Genomic DNA, 19,029 nt, shown 5'->3' with positions numbered 1-19,029 from the left:
AAAGTTCCAAGGAACCTACAGATGTGTCAGGATGCCTTTAAGCATTAAAACTTCCCCCTCCTCCTTACTCCATTTTTACTTTAGTTCCTTTGTGCCCCGTGATCACTGATTCTCACAGACATTACCAAATGCACTACAACAGGGATTCTTGTAAATTACTAATTAAGTAATCTGCTGTTTCGCTAGAACAGAGTTTACAAGTGTTGAGAGGTATTCAAAGAATGGGTCATAAGTCCTAGCAGCTCTTTAGTCTGAAGAACTGCTGATGCCATATTCTAGCTCACCAAGTTGTCCTCAGGTGCTCTGCTCAAAGGTCCTTTACCTTTTGTGACACCTTGGATCAGCATCCACAAACTTCAAAATATAGCTAGAAAAATGTACCTGATTTGGCCCATCCTCCAAGAATCCCTCAGCCAGAAGGGCCACTGACCATTCTAGTATATTGAGAGTTAGCAGCATGGTTAGGGTCAGGGTTAGGAATGGGTAATGTCTTGTACTTCCTGAACTGCAAGAAAGTTTCACCCCAACCTTGCCTTACATGGGGCCAAGCCAACTAAGAATACAGTACTCAAATGTCCCATTATGGTACTGTACAAGACACTTGATTTAAATTGTCCCTTTGTTTCCCAGAAGTCTACAAAACATGACTTCAAGCAACATTTTATTTTATTCTGTTCCGCTGTTTCATTTCATTTTATCATTTAGCTCCCAGTTAACATTTTCCCACATAGACTTACTTCTTTGTTTCCATCCAAAATTCATGTATTTCCTCGCAAAGGAATGTGAGGAAAGGAGGTTTAGACAGCAAATCCTAGATATAAACATGATTTATACATCAAAGGAGGTCCGTGAGTATGATTTTGCAAGTCTAAACAACTCAGTCCAGCCTAGCCAGGGATCTGTCAACAGTAAGCATTTCAGCAACAAAGAAATGTATTTTTCCCGCAAAGTTCCCTAAGATAATATGCAAAAAAGTATATCCATGGTCAGAGAAGTCTTTAATAATTCTGTATTTCACAAAGCATTTCATGAGGTTACTAATGTACAGACAAACTGCAATTAGTTGTATTTCCAAAGGTAATATTGAAATGTAGCTTTATAACATAGAATTCAGCATGCACTTACTGAAACATTGTTATATTAAGCAATCTTCAGGATCACCTGGGCAAAGATAAAATTGGTTGCATCCAATCATGTCCACACAAACACTTTTTGTCAATGCAACTTTCCATTAATCTTTTGCTCTGCAGCTGTGTGTTCCTCAGAATTTCTTCAGAGTTCATGGGCTCTCTGGAATAGGGTGGCATATTCCAGGCAATGGCATCTGAGGGAAGGGGAAATCAATAAAAATCAACAACACCCCCACCCCCCCACCCCCGTTTCATTGATAGACTCTTCTGCTAGATAAAAGGCTTGATTGACACGACTGGACACATCCCAAATATTTTGATCCAGAGCTATTTCTACTTACAGCATGTGCATTGAAATTAATAGGACGGAAATTATAATTTTTTTCTACACTAATCTTTCCCCTTGATTTTTTTTGTTTACTTGCTTGTTTATTATTTCACCCTATTTCATCTTTCTTGCAGGACCCAAGACAGCCCACAACACAAACTTTAAAAATGTAATTACAAAGTATATTGACTGATTTGCTGGGCAACAGGATTCCAGCTCTAAATTACATTAAACAATGTTAAATTGATTATTATTAAAACACTAAATTAATCAAATTAAAAACTTGCATAAACAACAAGAATAACCAAAAAAAAAAACCCCTCAAAGTCAAAAGATCCTTCCTATCCTGTCACTAAGTGGCCAAAGTCCTCTATAAATAAAAATGTCTTTGCCTGCCTAAAGGAAGAAAACAAGGGGGGGACCAGCCTCACCTTCCTGATAAGGGCGCTCCACTGCCTGGGAGCAGCCACCAAGGAGGCCTTCTTTCTTATCTTCACCTAATGTGCCTTGAGAGGGTAGCGGGCTAAAGAAACCTTGCCTTGGGCTTCACCCAGTGTATATTAAATTTGTCTTCCTTCATTATTACTGTGTTCGCAGACATGTTAGGAACACAGGAAGAGGCTTTGTTGCATGCCAGACTACTTGTTTATTCTACGCTAGGAAAGAATGACATTTCAGTCTACGTTCAGTATCATTGGCTGCTGTCTGATCTTTTTAACTGGGTTCCAAGAACGAGCTTGCTACTTTCCGTATGCAAAGCATTTGTTCTGCCAGTGAACTTCTGCCCTTTTGTGGGTTATATAGAAATGGTGCTCAGTGCTGCACTGGAAATCGAGAGATTCAGGTTTGAGTCCCCACTAAACTACAAAGCTCACTGGATGATCTTGGGCCAGTCTCCCCCTCTCAGCATAACTTTCATCACTCTATGGCGGCAGGAAGGGAATATTACAGAGCCTTGAACGTATTGGAGGAAATGTGTGGTGATACTGGTGTTTATTTGCCTTTATAACCACACATTTCCTCCAATACATTCAAGGCTCTGTAACATTTCTAGAGAATGGAGCTGGCTGGAAAATTCTGCAGTAAAATGTAGTTTTTCCAAGCTCTGGACACTTTCCAATGAGATTTTGCAAGCTGCCTTTTATCTGTCTAGCAAACAGTATTCTAGAGTTCTAGTAGATTTAGAGGCAACTCTTCCTGCAGTTGTACTGATGGTTCAATGTTGACTCATGACATTTTGCTTCCCCAGTCAAAGGTCAAGGTGGATGCTTTGCCCATTCGATGTGAAAAAGTCAACTAGACAGGCAGCTGAGCATCAAAGATGAGAGGACAGCATTTTCTGCTACTTAAAGGCAGCAAGCTAGCTTACTGGCCTCACAACAGATCATGTGGCATATTGAATTCTCTCTGCCAATATCTAGATTTTGCATCCCATTGCCTCATGAGACAACCAGTTAACAATCTGGCTGCAGTATTTTGGACCCGCTGAAGTTTCCGAGCACTTTCCAAATATAACCCTACATAGAGTACCTTACAGTAATCCAGCCGGGATGTAACTAAGGCATGTGTCACGGTGGTGAGATCAGACCTCTCTAGGAATGGATGCAGCTGGCACACTGGTTTTAATTGTGGAAAGGCACTCTTGGCCACAACTGAAACCTGGGCATCCAAACTCAGAGACTAATCCAGAAGTACCCCCAAGCTATGCAGCTGTGTTTTCAGAGGGAACGGAATCCCCATCCAATATAGGTTGAAACCCTATTCCTTGATCTGCCTTCTGATTGACCAGAAGCGTCTCTGTCTTGTCTCGAATAAGTTTCAGTTGATTCACCCTCATCCAGTCCATTACTGACATAAGACATTGATCTGTGGCCAGATTAGCTTCCTTAGATTTTGATGGAAAGGAGAGCTATAGCTGGGTATCATCCTCATGCTGGGGATTATTTGCATTTCCTTCAATAAATTCAAGACTCTGTAATCTCTCCCTTCCCTCACCTCATTGTACCCTATTTAGTGATGAAAGTTATGCTGAGGGAGAGAGACTGGCCCAAGACCGTCCAGTGGGTTTTGTAGTTTAGTGGGGATCTCTCAAGTTCCAGCGCAACGCTCTAGCCATTGCAAATTGGAAAATGGAGAAGAAGCCACCATTCCTAAACAATAATTGACTTTACACTGACTCTCTGAAGTTAGAGAGTAACCCTTGCAGGGCTTCTACCACTATGCAGAGTTGCCACTGTTCTTTCCTCTTCACCTTGGGGATGGAGCACAGCCAAATCCTCTTCCTTTTCATGTGGGCAGAGGGCGGCCCCTCCTTCTCTTCCTCTCCATGCTGCTGCCATCATTGTGATAGCCTTTACCTACTGTGTCCAGTTTATTCATCCTCATCCAGTCTGTTTTTGACATATGACACCGGAGCCAAATTAGCTTCCTTGGATTTTGTTGGAAAGGAGAGGTTGGCGTCGTCCTCATACTGGTGATTGTCTGGCCATGCTGGTAGAGGCTGGCAGCTTGTGCCATCATTTTGGTATGGGGTGAATGAGGAAGATGCAGATGCAATAACAAAGGTTTCCTCTTTTTCAGGCAACTACTAAGGGATACAGGCCTTGCATGGCCCCATCCTATTCTTTGCTGTATCCTTTTGTAGCCAGTCAGGAGTAAAGATGGTGAGTGTGGTGCTACACTTCTCATCTCAGATGTGGGAGGATTTAGGCTGCTCCTGCAAAACCCACTATTATCTAACGTAAATCTCAGGAAAATGTAAATTAAAATATAAACTTAAGCCACCTGTATTTGTTAAAAAATGAATCAAATTGACCCTTTCCATTAGCACATTTCCAAGTCAATTCATAACTTATTTGATTTAAATACATTAGTTCCTACCAGCACCTGAACAGGTGGTATTTATTTAGCATGTCTACATTATTTGCCCTTTCCTTCGCAGCCTTTCCTTGCAAGATATTACATTTCTGAAGTACCGTATTAATCACGTGTTGATGATATCAACGTGGTGGCGCTGCAGGCTAAACCGCAGAAGCCTGTGCTGCAGGGTCAGAAGACCAAGCAGTCGTAAGATTGAATCCATGCAACGGAGTGAGCTCCCATCGCTTGTCCCACATCCCGCCAACCTAGTGGTTCGAAAGCCTGTAAATGCGAGTAGATAAATAGGGACCACCTCGGTGGGAAGGTAACAGCATTCCGTGTCTAAGTCGCACTGGCCATGTGACCACGGAAGATTGTCTTTGGACAAACGCTGGCTCCATGGCTTGGAAATGGGGATGAGCACCGCCCCCTAGAGTTGAACATGACTGGACAAAAATTGTCAAGGGGAACCTTTACCTTTACGATGATATGTAGGAGATCATGGGTTAAAATTCCCCATATATTAAGAAACATGATTCAGTGGAGACAAAAGTCACCTTACAGCAGAGACAGTAATTAGCATTCATGAATTTAGTTCTTGACTCTACCACAGGTATTTCAAGCAAAAGCAAAAGAAAACAATGAAAAAAAAACACCACTATAGTGAGGGAGAACACAATCAATTTGTATTTTGGTTTATGTATTTTATGTTTATGTTATAGTTAAAATAAAAAAAGAAAGAAAAGAAAAAGAAAACAAACACATGCACACTGGCACACAATCCATAAAGAAACTTCTTTACAATCTAATAGGCAAAGAATTTGAATGGGAATACATGTACTTTTTTTTCCATTGTACTCCACTGAAATAATAGGATGAAGTCAATCTGAAATATGATGCCCCACCTAGAATGATCTCTTTAAAGTTTAATCCAGTTCAAAATAAACCAATAATATTTCAGTTTACTATGTGATACTATGTGAAAGAGCCAAGCAGACAATCTCAATCTCCAGATATGTTCAATGACAACTCGCATTAGCTCTAACCCACAAAGCCGGTGGTATGGGATTATGGAGTTGTGGTAAAGAAGGGATGCTGAACAAACAGTCATGAAGTTGCCTGGATGATTTTTGAAATACTTCATGGCCCTGCTATGAACTTGGTCTAGCCATGTGCCCCCTTAAATCCTCTCTGTGCATGCTGTTCAAGATGTGGAAGTGGCAATGTTTCCCCTTCTTAAAAAAGAGAGGAGCAAGTGGTATTTTACACGATAAAAATCTCTGTGTGGTTTCTGAAGGACATATATAAAATGTTCTTTTAAAGCATGTGCTTACCTTTATCTTGAAATAGAGCATTTCTTGCCAGATCAATCTTAGGATCTAGAAAAGAAAAGAAAAGTACTCAAAACATTTAAAAGAATACGTAGCAGAATTACATAAAAGCCATACTCCAGTTTCATATGTTTCTTCTATCTCAGGTACATGTTCAGTAAATGGATCCTTCCAGTTTTACATTTGACAGATATAGTAAGTTTGGCACCCTGGTAGGTAAAGATGGCAGAGATCCATATGTAGCTTTTGGTTTGAGTATGGAAGTGTGACCGCTCTCCTGCAAGGTGATCCAGAACAACATTAATGCTGACATTTATGAGAAATTGTGACCATGGTTGGCCAAAAACATTTTGTTACCTGAATCTATGGACAAGATGCTACCTCGTCCCTCAGTTCTGCAGGGTGGGCATTTAAATCCTAACACTGTTGAGAGGCTGCACCTTCCACTTCATTTAAGAGCTACAAACTGGCTTGAGAGACACATGTGTACAACTCACAGCTATTTTCTTCAAAGCAGGTGGACTTGAACTGCTGCCATCTCCCCCATCACCTGTCATCTCCAACCTGAGGGACTGTGTAAGAACAGGGCTGGCCCTGGTTACAGTACTATAGCCCCGATTCAGACCTTCATATGAATACATCTTATCCATGCATCCATCAATCCCAAGCTGCTAGTTCGCATTGTTACATTGTTCGCTTAATATGGTCAGTGGTGCTTATGTGGTACAAATGTTGATGAACTAGAACAAAATGGCGAATCAAACGAACACATTGTCTAACCTAAAAATTCTGCCTAGTTAATAACATTCTCGTCCAATATCTAATACAAACCCCCAAATCTGGAGGCATTTATAAAGTTCATAAAGGCCCTTATACTCAAGGGAGAAAAGAAATACAACACAATGACAACAGATATGAGTGTTTTGGAAATATATATATGTTTTTACTCTGTAAAAGTGACAGCCAAGAAGTAAGGCAGTGATCCTAGCATTTTTGCCTGCTGGCAAGTTCATTTTGAGCTCTTCAAAAACAGACTCATAACAAAATCTGGTTTCAAACCAGAATGAAATAGGGAATCAAATTTGATATGAAATACACATTCCAGTGAAAATATCAGACAGTATTGGTACTGGAAATGTCTAAAGAATAGCTTCTGTTAAGCCAAACTATAACACTCAGAATCTCCAATGCAGACTAATAGGAACAGAAGGAAAACTGTACTTGGACACTTCCATATTTGGCTACCAAACCCCTTGCACAAATAATTGGATGAAACAGGCTTCTTTATGTGGAACAGATCTATATGCAGTCGATTTTCCAAGTGCAGAATTCTTGAACAGGGAAAATAGGTGTATCACATGCAGAAACCAATTTCTATATACAGCAGACCATCATACTTCCAACCTAATGAAGAATAGGTTCAAAAATATTTTTTCATGTATAGAAGAAAAATGCCGAATAGATGAACCACTGTATGAAGGACTGTGAAAACAATTGCTTATTCAACCTAAGCTTTAAAGGGGAATCTAACATTTTCGGGGGGTGGGGTGGAAATAGTATACATTATTCTGATAGAGAGAGAGAGTTATATGATTGGTATCTCTTATTCCATGACCAAGAGAACTGGTCTAGTGGAATGTACCATCTCTGCAATTTCTATAGCCAGACAGATTTTGCAATCACGAGCTAACTTTAAGAACAGCTCAGAAGCAGTTCTACCCATGTGGCAATGTTTAAAGATAAGTAGTAAGAGTAATGGTTTTGAATATAGCTGTGGAGAAAACAATCTTCATCCCTAAAGAAAGCAAATGAAAGCAAATTGTAAACAGAAGAGCAATGTCAGAAGATAACGGACGGATTTGTGGATGTTCGTACTCTTTACTGATATCCGCTCAATTTGGGAACATTGAGTTTCCTTCAAGGTGATGGATGACACTAGGGTCTTTTGTGATCCCCATCCCCGTGGATGAAATACACACACACACACACCTGTTTTTAAATGGAGTATCTTTCACCAAATATCAAGATGACATTTAACTCTTTAGGCTTCTGAAATACAGAAGCTTTGAATATCTAACATGGCTGACATGGCTATGAATGCAGTTCTTTGGAGCTCTGAATATCTAATATAGCCATTTCCTCTGCAATAGTCAAACTAAACCATTTAATTTTAGCTCCTCTGGAATTACCAGAAAAGTACTTTTATTGGATGACAACATCTAGAAGATAGTGTGTTATTGTCCCAAAAAGGAACTTTTCCCATCCCTGGGATTAACGAACCTGATCTGATTTAGATTCACCACTGAATAAGCATGTTATATTTCTGCTTCCCATTCTCATAAAATCATTTTTTGGACTGACAAAAGACATTGAGATTGTTAATTTTAAGTCCACACAAGGAGCATTTAAGTGTTACTACCTACCGTAACATTCATTGCCTCAATCTTGATGCTTTGAATTTTATGACTCTTGAAATCAGATCTTTTTCCTATAATATCACCAACTAAAATTTAATTGCATAATGAAACCCTTCCTGCTCTCTACCTGAAACAGCACAGATATGAGAAGTAATCTTTTGGGCTCATCAGGGCTTCTCAATAAATTGATTTAAGTTACTGTAGTTATTTTTTGAAACATGCATAAGCAAATAAGTCCAGAGTTTGGTTTAAAGAGCCATCATAACACATTTATGCCTGTCTGAAGTCAATTCAAATTCCCCAGAACCCGCCCCCCCACAAGAGTTCAAAGTGAAGCTGGAAAGATGATAATATAAGTAGATCTAAGAGATTTTGGAATCTATCCATACCAGTAGATGTTTCAAGCCTACCTTAATGCCTGATATCTAATAGATTGAATGACTGGAATAAATGATGTGATAGACCTAATTGTTCTATAGTTGATTTTGAATATGAATTTAGCTCATTTTGTTTCCTCCATTTATCAAGCTTTTTCAGAATTTACCAAGAATACACAAAGAAGAGAGAGAAGCTAGGTATGTTGACCTCACCTCCAACACCAGTTATCCCTGTTGGCTCCACTTCCACACCTTTACAAGTTGGAAGAAAGGCCTAAAGTTGGAACCTACACATGCACCACCAAATGCATGCATGCTACATTATATGGTCAGATACCTACGTTATATGGGTTCCTGATCTCATGAAGGAACCTATTCACGTTCAGCTGAACTGAGGACAACACCCTCCTCCACCCACTAGGTGATGCTTTTAATTTGGCCACAATTGAGTTTTTTAACTGTGTAGATTCAGTTTTACCCAAACTTGTCTGCTATCAGGTTTTCCACGTTTCTATGTGCCTTGGCTCCCCAGCCAAAGTGGAACAATATGTTTCAATATAAGGTGGAGGTAGGCTGCTGAATGACTGGAAGTCCTTTATCTAACAAAACAGTGAAATCTACTTCCCAAAGATGACACATGAAACCTATCGCCTCCAAGCTCATTATGCAGCCCCCATTTTTGGAACTTGCCTTAAACAAAGGAGGCTGGCACGTGCATCTGGCCATGGTTTTTGGAATGGATGTGCTACGCCACCTCTTCATGAATTCTCCTTGCAAAATCACAACCTTTAGGCAGCCAAGCATCTAGTACTTGGGATTTGGGATTGGAGGTGTTTTGTTTGTGCCGACTGGGCAAGATCATTAGCATTAACATTTAAATAATTAAAAGATGTCCCAGATGGAAAGTGTTCAAAACAATGAACGCAGCTCGGTCAAGTAAGGGCAAAGAAACTGGCAGTGTACGAAAGTACGGGACATATGCTTTCATTTGTACAAGTTTAAGACAACATAAACACAGATGCTAATAATCCACTTTCACTGCAGCTGCTTTCAATCTCAGTTTCCCCTAGTCCTAGCAATACCTTTATTCTACAGAGGGAGTCTCCCACTTCCTCTGTCTATAAATTCTGTGAAAAGCTCTGATTGAAGTTCAGAGGGTGATTGCCATAGAATGTAATGGCTGAGAGAAACATTTTAATGTACATGTCTTGCAACTGGTATATTTACAGTGGCCCCAGTGGCCCCCTCCTGTCCATACATGAAGAAAAGGCACCAAACAGAATGCAAAAAATTAAAAATAAAATTAAATTCTTTGTTCCTTCCATTAAGAATAAAAAAGAAAATGCCAAGATGGTTCTAATTCCAAGTCCGGAACGCCACCTTGTTTTAAGTTCAAAATTCCTCTTAGAGATTTAATTAAAAATAAAATGACAGCAAATATCTTCAGAGACTATTGACTAGGGATGTGGCACCAAAAAAAGAAAGGGAGAGAAAGAGAGAGAAGAAGGAAGGAAGGAAGGAAGGAAAGACCGACTATTTCACTGAAACAGAAGCATCTCTTTGGTTGTGCAGTCACAAAGCCCAATAGCAATACATTGAAAAATTTGCACAGATTCCACATCTGCAGGATGACTGCATTTTCTCCACAGGATCAAGTTTACTTTGGCCTACCATCAGAATTATGTGCACATGCAACTGCCCTAAAAGGGGGGGGGGGGAGCTATACAAGGCATATGAAGTTGTAGACTTTCAGGAGTGTTAAATGCTCAGCTGAGTCATATTCATTTTCCTAGTCCTCTAACAGATTCTATTTCCCATCCTAGATTATAAATGTCTGGTTTCTAAGAAACAAATGGAAGCATCTATTGAAAAGGAAACATAGATATATAAAATTTCTCCTGCTGTGATTGATTCCGTATATCCATGACAAAGATTAATTTGGGGAGGAAAAAATAATAGGTTTGGGGAACAAACAAAGGCTAACTTACTACAGGAGTAACATTTTTTCCTTGGCTACATCTCTTTCTCCTTCAATTTACTCACCTCTCTCAAACTGCCCACCTTTGCCTTGTTATTTAATAACAGAGCAATTCTTATGTGACTCTTAAAATTTCAGAGGAGGGAAGCAAGATGTGTACATTGATGAATTTGCCAATAAATATAATTGGCTGGGAGTTTCAGATACAGCATCGGTCCCAGTTCAATCAGGACTCGTAATGTCTTCAAACAGGTCTGTAAATATGGACTGAATTAGATGTGTAAATATGGACTGAAATGCTATCATTGTGTTTCCAAGGTGACCAGGTTGGAGGGCAGTGAACATCCCTAGTCTGGACCCTGTAGAACAGAATAGTCAACATACTGTTTAGTTGTTCCAGTCACATTAATGAAAAAATAGTGTACCATGCGGTTGCATTAAATAGGAATTTGAAAGAATGTGGTCCACATTTCTGGATAAATGAACAAAGATTGGAGAATGCAAAAAGCTTTTAGGACATATTTTTCTTATTCACTGGGAGGGTAGTAAAAATAAATTTAATTCAGACTTGGTTAAGTAGGAGAGGAGTCACTGTGCTGGAACAGGCTCCAGTTATTAATCCTTTAGATTGTATGTATTGTCTGTAAATAGATGAAAAATAAATACCACCAGCATTGTGCTCTCTGCCAATTCTCTTTACTCTTTTTAATGCCCTTATTACCATCCTTCTTTGCAAGCATGACTGAAGACTTTCGTAGCCACAAGAAGACAAGAAAGAAGACCCTTGTGAGAAAGATCCCAGCTCTTGGCTGTGCTATGCAAAGCCTCTCTTTTTCTTTATATGAAGAGTTCTTCATCTTCCAGAGGACGGTTGATATGTTTGGAAGCAGAGGGTGCAAGGTCACCAAGCTGTTGCTGAATTACACCCAAAGCCTGGAACCATAGAAAGGTGCAGCATGGGAACAGCAACAACCCACTGGGAGAGGACTCTTTCCATTGAGCCAACGTTCTCTCCCCCCCCCCCCCCCCCGTCGCTTGCCCATTTCAGGCCAGCTAAGCAAGTCACAGAGACCTCTGACCCACTTACCATGAGGTCTGAACTGTGGCATTCCACTTCTAAAGGTAAAGGTAAAGGTTCCCCCTGACATTTAGTCCAGTCAGAGTTTGACTCTAGGGTGTGGTGCTCATCCCCGTCTCCAAGCCAGAGAGCCAGTGTTTGTCTGAAGACAGTTTCCGTGGTCACGTGACCAGCACAACTAGACACAGAATGCTGTTACCTTCCCACCGTGGTGGTACCTATTTATCTACTCGCATTTACATGCTTTCAAACTGCTACGTTGGCAGGAGCTGGGACAAGCGATGGGAGCTCACTCCGTCGCGTGGATTCAATCTTACGACTGCTGGTCTTCCGACCTTGCAGCACAGAGGCTTCTGCAGCTCAACCCGCAGCGTCACCACATTCTTGTCTGCTTCTACAAGCTTCCAAATATTCTTCTACACCAGTTTTTTAAAACGCTACCTCTTCCAGAATCTTCCTGTCTGATTGGCTAATTTCGGAACTGTAGCCCCCTCCCAAAAAGAGAGCAAGGTCTACATAATATAAAACACATGTATATTTATCAACACATTAATAAACTTCATGCATCAAGGAAAGGAAAAGATAGGAAAGAGGAAGAGGAAGAAGAAGAAGAGCAAATCTACCTTGAGTGAGTTCTGATTCCATTGAAATTCCAGTGTATGCAGAATAAGCAGTATAATTAGGAGTATGCGATGGTGGTTTGGATTTCATGTACATGCCTTGTGTTCCCTAAACCCACTGAGAACTACAGTGCCCATTACCTGAATGAAACCAAGCTACCTGTTGAGAAGAGTACATCATTTCTGCTTCTGCACATCATAGTTCACAATTTTTAAAAATTATTCTGTCGTATTTTATTTTATTCCATTAAACTGAATGAGACCAGCCTCCCCAAATCCTCTCTTCTTTGTTTGTAAAAAAAAAAAAAAAACCAAATTTAAGAAGCTGGAAGTTTGAGACATTATTTAAGACTCTTCAGGTGGTAAAAGCAGGAACTACATGTTTGCAGATAATCCGCAGTAAGATTTTTTGCTGTGGGTTATCTGCAAACAGGTATGAAACTGCCTGTTTCACATGTTCCTGTTTTAATGCAATTCCTCACATTAAAGCAGGATGTGATGCAGCCGTTGGTTCACCAGCTGGCCACCACCGGGAGACGTCCTGCCACTACTGGCAGTGCCAGGATTGCATGCTTCACATGAGGGGAAAACAAAGCTGCTGGAGCTGGCTCCTCTGGCAAGAAAAAACCACTGCCAGTCTGCCAGTGTTGAGGTATCCAGACCTCCCAGCACTGGGCAGGTGGCAATGCCTGAGGGGCAGCTCCATTTTTGTCACATGTTGAGCAGGTGAGGATTGCTGCCCTGACCCTGGTACTCTCAGTACCTGAGAAGTAGGTTTACCTCTGAGAGGTCTACTTTTCCCTGAACTGTGCAACAAAACATGAGTCATGGAGGGAGACTAAAATGTGCCATTCAGGAATATGCACATTTAAGGAATTCAGTATTTTGAAGGCATTCTAGAAAACACTTTGCCCATTTTATAGGCATGGCATTTCACCCACTAAATGAGGCTTTTCTCACTGTGCTGAAAACAGGCTGGGGCATCAGGTTTTTGCTAATGCAGTTGACCCGTTGGGTAGTTTTGCTCCTCCGTTTAGTCCCTTCCTGGAAATAATCCCGCCATCTGCTTGGTTCATGTCCCAGAGAAATCCCTAACTAAGGAAGGAGGAAGCAAGGCAGTAGACTTGGAGCCCTTTGGGGTTTTGTTTTGTTTATTTTATTTCTGAACTTCAGGGAAGGGGACAACAAGCCCCACAACTGAATTCCTCCCCGCTGTTAAACAACACTCTGGTTGTCTAGGATGGAGGAAGGAGGAAGAGGCACCGGGAGCTCCTACTCTGAGGCGAGCTCCCCCATTAGCTTTTCGTACAAGGTGGCCCCGGGAACAAACCTTACAGGTGGCCAATTAAACATCCCTTAAAAAGGACAAGTAAACCCTCCCTTCCTCACAAAGGTCCAAAAAGAGCACAGACTTACCTAAAATTGCCATATGCAGATTTGTAAAAGGCTGCCTTTGTAAGTGTAGAGCCACATTTAGTAATAATATAATTTAAACAGAAATAAAATACATCTCACTGTAGTGACCAGGTGACCTCTGTGCCTCCTCAGTCTGCTAGCTATATGATAACTGTCCACGTGCAGTTTCTCAGAACCATGTTCCCGCTCTTTAAGTTTCTTTCTCTTCAAACCACGGTTGGACACGTTACCTCCACAAGTAGAGGATGACTTCAGATGGAACCCTTTCCTCTGACAACCTTTCTAATAGAACACAATCCTCCCTAAAATAAGACACATGGCTTTTATTACATGTAGTCATATTTTGATGGAAAATGCTACACAGACCAGCCGACAAAATTCTGGGGCACCCAGAGAGTCAGTAGTATGATTACTATCAGCCTGTGGATGGTAAATATCTCCTTGTTTCTCGGCTTCAAAAATGTGTCATAGTAGAAATATCATCCAGTCCTTTGTTATGGTGACACGTTGGCTTACTCTGGGAACTGAAATTGCACGTAGCAATTTAGGCCATAGAAACCAGACATTGTCCTTGTAGGCATTTTGAAACTTTATCATCTAGTGCTTTTTCCAAATATATATTTTCTCATCATTTTTCTTGATAGACAGCAGCTACCATTATTGTGTCTGTACTGAAGTCTTTCTTGGCTCATATATACTTGAGGATGTAAAAAAAAAAATGTATCTGTTTCTATTTTATCATCTTCCTCCAAATAATGATAATAATGTGCCATCAAGTCAATTCTGACTTATAGTGACCATTTTCAGAGTCTCCTAGGTAGAAAGTACTCGAAAGTGGCTTACATTTCCCTTATTCCGGGTGCATCCTGGGACCGTGCAGCTTATCCAAGGTCATACAGGCTGGCTGTTCCCCTAGGAAGCCCAGTGGGGAATTGAACTCCCAACCTCTGGCTCCATAGTCAGATACCTAAACTATGAAGTTAGGCAACCAGCTTTTTTCTTCTTTCACACTAAGTTGCAAAACATTGTTTTCTTCCCACCATGAATTTCATGCATGCTTGATTTTCCCCCTAATATGGACTTTAATTTTCACATTTCCCCTCACTCATGCAACATCTCTCTATTGACCTATGTTTGTGCACATTTCTTTCAATTACACACATTTCTAGCTATTTGCCTTTTAAAATGTGAACACCATTTTGTGTGAATTTTATTTTTCTTAACCATATTTTGGGCCAAATACAATGCACAGATCCTCAAGTAGGTGTGTTTCTTCTCAGAATGAGTCTCAGGAAGTGTGAAAATGCCAAGACCTTTACTATTCAAGAAATATTTCCCCATACCTCTTGAAATACAACATCTATCGACTCACAAATCCCAATTTGTGACATGTGTCAGTCTTTTTGACAATATTTTAGGAGTGTCTTATAAGGTGGTCATGTGGTCTCATTTACAGAGGTCAGTCATCTCTTTGAAGGGCAGTCCATTCAAAGGCTGTTTTAGAAATTAAGAACAACCACTTTGGGGAACAAGCTGTAACTAAGGAGTATGGCCATCATGTGTCTTATCCGACAATTCTCTGTTTGCAAATTTATTTATTTATTAATTTATTCGATTTTTTTACCTCGCCCCTCTAGACAACGTCTAGTATATTAGAGGGCTATGTTTTGTTTGGAGGTGTTTTGTCCTTAAAAGACTATCACAACAAAGATACATTTACCTACAAACCAGAATAAGGGAGCCTTGAGGCTGCACATCAAAAATGAGCACCTGGACAGCAGATTGAACAGGTAACTTGCTTGCACAGTCTTTCCTAGCATTTACTTGTGGAATGTACCAGATTCTGTATCTTAGGACAGTAAGACTGTCTTCACATTTGTCATCAAATGTGTCACTGGCAGATACATCAGCAATGTAAGAAAAAATAAATATAACCAAATATGAGAGCACCAGGAAACAAAAAAGGGCCACAATAGATGGGTAAAGAAAAGTTTAATTCTGCCTTTCCCCCTTTGCCACTTTCCTGGGGGGAAAATTGTGCCTCCAAACTGCAAGTTGCAACAGAAGTAAGGAGCTTCCATTGAAGACATGTGTCATCATAATTCATTGTTAGGCCCATAACCTAAAATTAATACACACCAGTTCTCAGAGCTTCAATTGAAAGGCCTTGAACTCTACCTATAAAGGGAACAATGTCAATGGCACCGAACAGGCAAAGATTCCCCTAAATGTGCTTTAAAGGGGTTGGCCCTAAATGAACTCAGTGGGTCTGACAACAGAATCACAGATCACAAGACTAACATAAAGGCTTACTAACAGGAGTGTGGGGACATCTGCAAGGGAGAACTGACATATATGAAGGGTGTCTAACTGTAGGCACATGTCAACATGTCACTCTTTATAAAAGGTTCCTGGACATGTTTAACCCCTGTTTCTGCTAGGAGTCCAGCTCAGATGAAAATGGGCTAAAGGGTAGTATCAGAGAATATGGAAACAGAGAAGAATAAATAGTGATTGTCTCCTTAAGCTCTCAAACCACTTGAGATGGGAGGTGAAATACTGCTCCCCCAACATTTCAGCTAGAGCTGGATGAACGGGAGGAGGAAGTGGAGGCAGCAGCCATAGCTGAACATACCTTTCTTGACCCAGAAGGAAACGGAGAAAGCAGTGGGAATTGTGATGGTGAAATTCATCACCTGAAAAGAGCCCAAAAATAAGTTTTAGCAGTGGCATCGGAAACGCTCCTTTTCCTGACACGGGGGAGGGGGGAATGTAACTTGGTGTCTTCTCCCACCCAACAGAGGAGATGGAAGGAGAGGCACCGTTATTTTTCTCTTCCATAAGAAAGGGAAAGAGGCATGTTGGAAAAGAGGGCAGAGCATTTCTCTCACCCTGGGCTTCTGCATTATGGGATGAGCAAAAAGACATGTACAGTATCTGCAGGATCAGTGCCTGTAGTTTCACTTATCCTCTGCCTGAAAATATTAAATAAGCACACCCGAGAAATACGTGTTTCCCAGGTGTACTGCCAGAATTGGCCACTAGAGGGAATCAGAAACAATGTTATAGTGTTTCTGTACCCACACTTTTCCGCACCTGCCATGGGAGGGGCTTGGAACCAACCCCCCTCAGATACCTACTGTATATGGTTGCCTTGGCAACAAGGCCAGTCTGAAAGACAAGGGAACACTGAGGAAAAGCTACAAAGCTGGATACCTTCAATGGCCCCATGCCCTGAAAATATGCTCCTTTCATGTCATTTGGCTCAAGACAAAGGGATTCTCTCCTTGTAGAATAAAAAAGATGGTGTGATGCACTTTTCTCTTGACTTGCTATCTACCAGTGAAGAACTAAATTTTAGTGATGATGAAGGCAAAAAGGCCAGTCAAAATTTAGGGCTGTCAGTGGAACAAAAAAAAAATTGCTGCTTGCCCAAGGAAAGCTGATACACACACACACAATCTCCATCTTCTACAACAATTGAACTCTAGTGGCTTGTTTAAAATGAAAGGTCTAATCACTTAATGTGTGGATTGGTTCACATACTGGACCTGAAGGGCATCTGTAGAAATTGGCACTGCTCACATTGACTACATGGAAATGTTGGTATGCTGTCTGCACTGACAGCTTGATGGCGAATTACTGGCTAAGTATTTTTAATACTCTTTCATTTGCAGTATATTTTCACAAAAGCATTTCACATTTTTACTTTGTAAAGTTCATGCCAATTGTTCTGTTTCTAATAAAGTTTTTCCTAAAAAAAAATAAAAATCTGTTCTATACACATAGCGCAAATTAAAAGGAGAAACACAAAGATTCTATTCAACACCTTTGTGTGCTGTATGTGTCATGACCGCCATGACACATTTTTCAGGGTTGATATGGAATATCAAATGGTGCTGTTCCTATCACTCAAAGTATGTGAGTAGCACCAAAAGTAAATTAAGCTTTTTCATCAACTGCAGTAGAAAGTCTCATAAATCCCACTCTTCCATCCCATATTTTCATGAGACTGTTACCTCATGAAATTTGTTACCTCAGGCAGCTGCCTTCCTCTGACTAAGCCAGCCGTCCATTTTGATTTCACATTAAATCCTGTTTAATGTTTCTTATTCAGAGTAGGGGTAGGTGAGAATTCAGTTTGTTTTTGATAAGGATTGACCTAAATTCACAGTTGTATACATAGCTGAGATGGAAAGAAATTGGGATTTTAAAAAATCTGAACATGAGAGAAGCCAAACTGACTCGTAAATATATTTAGCGTAAACTGATTATGATAACACAATTTTCATATATAATCAATTTTTACAAAGCAAGTGAAATGACAGTGACCAGAATCCTATTACCTCTGTGCACCAACATAAGCTCAATGGCATAAAGCACAGTGGTCAATTGCCACTAGTTAAAGAGTCACTGGCTGTACTCCTCATTGTGTGCCAGTTGCTGCAATTTACAGTGTGAATTAAACTGTCGTAATCACACCAATATTAATGAGGAAAAGGATTAGTGTGTGTGTGTGGGAAAGCAAAGACAGATCAATATAAACTCTTAAACATTTTTCTTTCTCTATATAGATAGGCCTACTGGATCAAACCAGAAGTCTATTGAGTTCAGCTTTCTGTTCCACAGTGACTGACACAGTGTTTACAGGAAGCCCGCAGGCAAGTCATGTCTTGACACAACCCATTAAGACAAGCCCAGAAGCCAATGGTTCTGAAACCATTTCTTTGTGTTTGTCTTACTGAATGACTGCGTGATGAAATTCCCCACCAAGCCTCCTTGACAGGAGTTGGACTCGATGATCTATAGAGCCCCTTCCAGCTCTGCAGCTCTAAGGTGATGATGATGATGATGATAAACACATATGAGAGACTAATTGATTGCTGTTTAAGAAGGTAAGGCAGCAACTGTGAGATGGAATTACCTCTAATGAATGCATTTCATGTTGCTCTCTCATAGACACATTTCATTTCGCTCCCTTCAGTGTAACTGGAACTGTTCTGTCAAGATGATCTAATGGAAAAATCATAATGTTGATTATTTTTCTTCCCAGTGCTTCAGGTTTGCAAAGAATTTAAGTCATTCATAAACACATAAGAGGTGAAAGATTAAAGAAAATATGTGTTAAATTACCTTTGTTTTTAAAATCAAAGCATTAAAAGAAAACATTTCTGTCTCATTGATCTTTTCTGCCAAGTGTAGGCAAGTCAGCATCTAGCTTGTGCTGTTTTATCTAGCTTTTTCAGAAGTGATGCTAGCATTAAAGTGATCTACAAAATAACCTTCGGGAACTGTGCCAATGTACAGTATATGGTAACAAGCTACAGAGATTTTACAAGAGAGAGTGGAAATATGAGTTTTAATATTTGTTCCAGTGCATAACAGGATGAAACCAGAGATGTCCTGAGGGTACTCACAGGTGCAAGTAATCTGAACATTTCTTCACATCACACCAGATAAACAGATCCATGAAATGATGGCACAATATAAAAGAA

The 19,029-nt window shown here is 40.3% G+C and overlaps 1 protein-coding gene across 1 annotated transcript in view; it reads right to left on the bottom strand.

The window, feature by feature from the left end:
• Positions 1-18,407, bottom strand: part of LOC140707523 (uncharacterized) — a 165,580-nt gene extending 147,173 nt beyond the window's left edge. Inside the window, exons 1-2 of the mRNA XM_078385506.1 lie at positions 16,170-18,407; positions 5,652-5,696 (exon numbers count right to left, since the gene is read on the bottom strand). Coding sequence (XP_078241632.1) covers positions 5,652-5,696; positions 16,170-16,227 — 103 coding nt within the window. The 5' untranslated portion in view covers positions 16,228-18,407. The remainder of the gene's footprint in view (positions 1-5,651; positions 5,697-16,169) is intronic.
• Positions 18,408-19,029: the final 622 nt, after the last annotated feature.

Source organism: Pogona vitticeps, chromosome 1 (genome assembly GCF_051106095.1).
Source record: "Pogona vitticeps strain Pit_001003342236 chromosome 1, PviZW2.1, whole genome shotgun sequence".
Taxonomy (NCBI): domain Eukaryota; kingdom Metazoa; phylum Chordata; class Lepidosauria; order Squamata; family Agamidae; genus Pogona; species Pogona vitticeps.
This window is presented reverse-complemented; position numbering and strand designations above follow the sequence as displayed.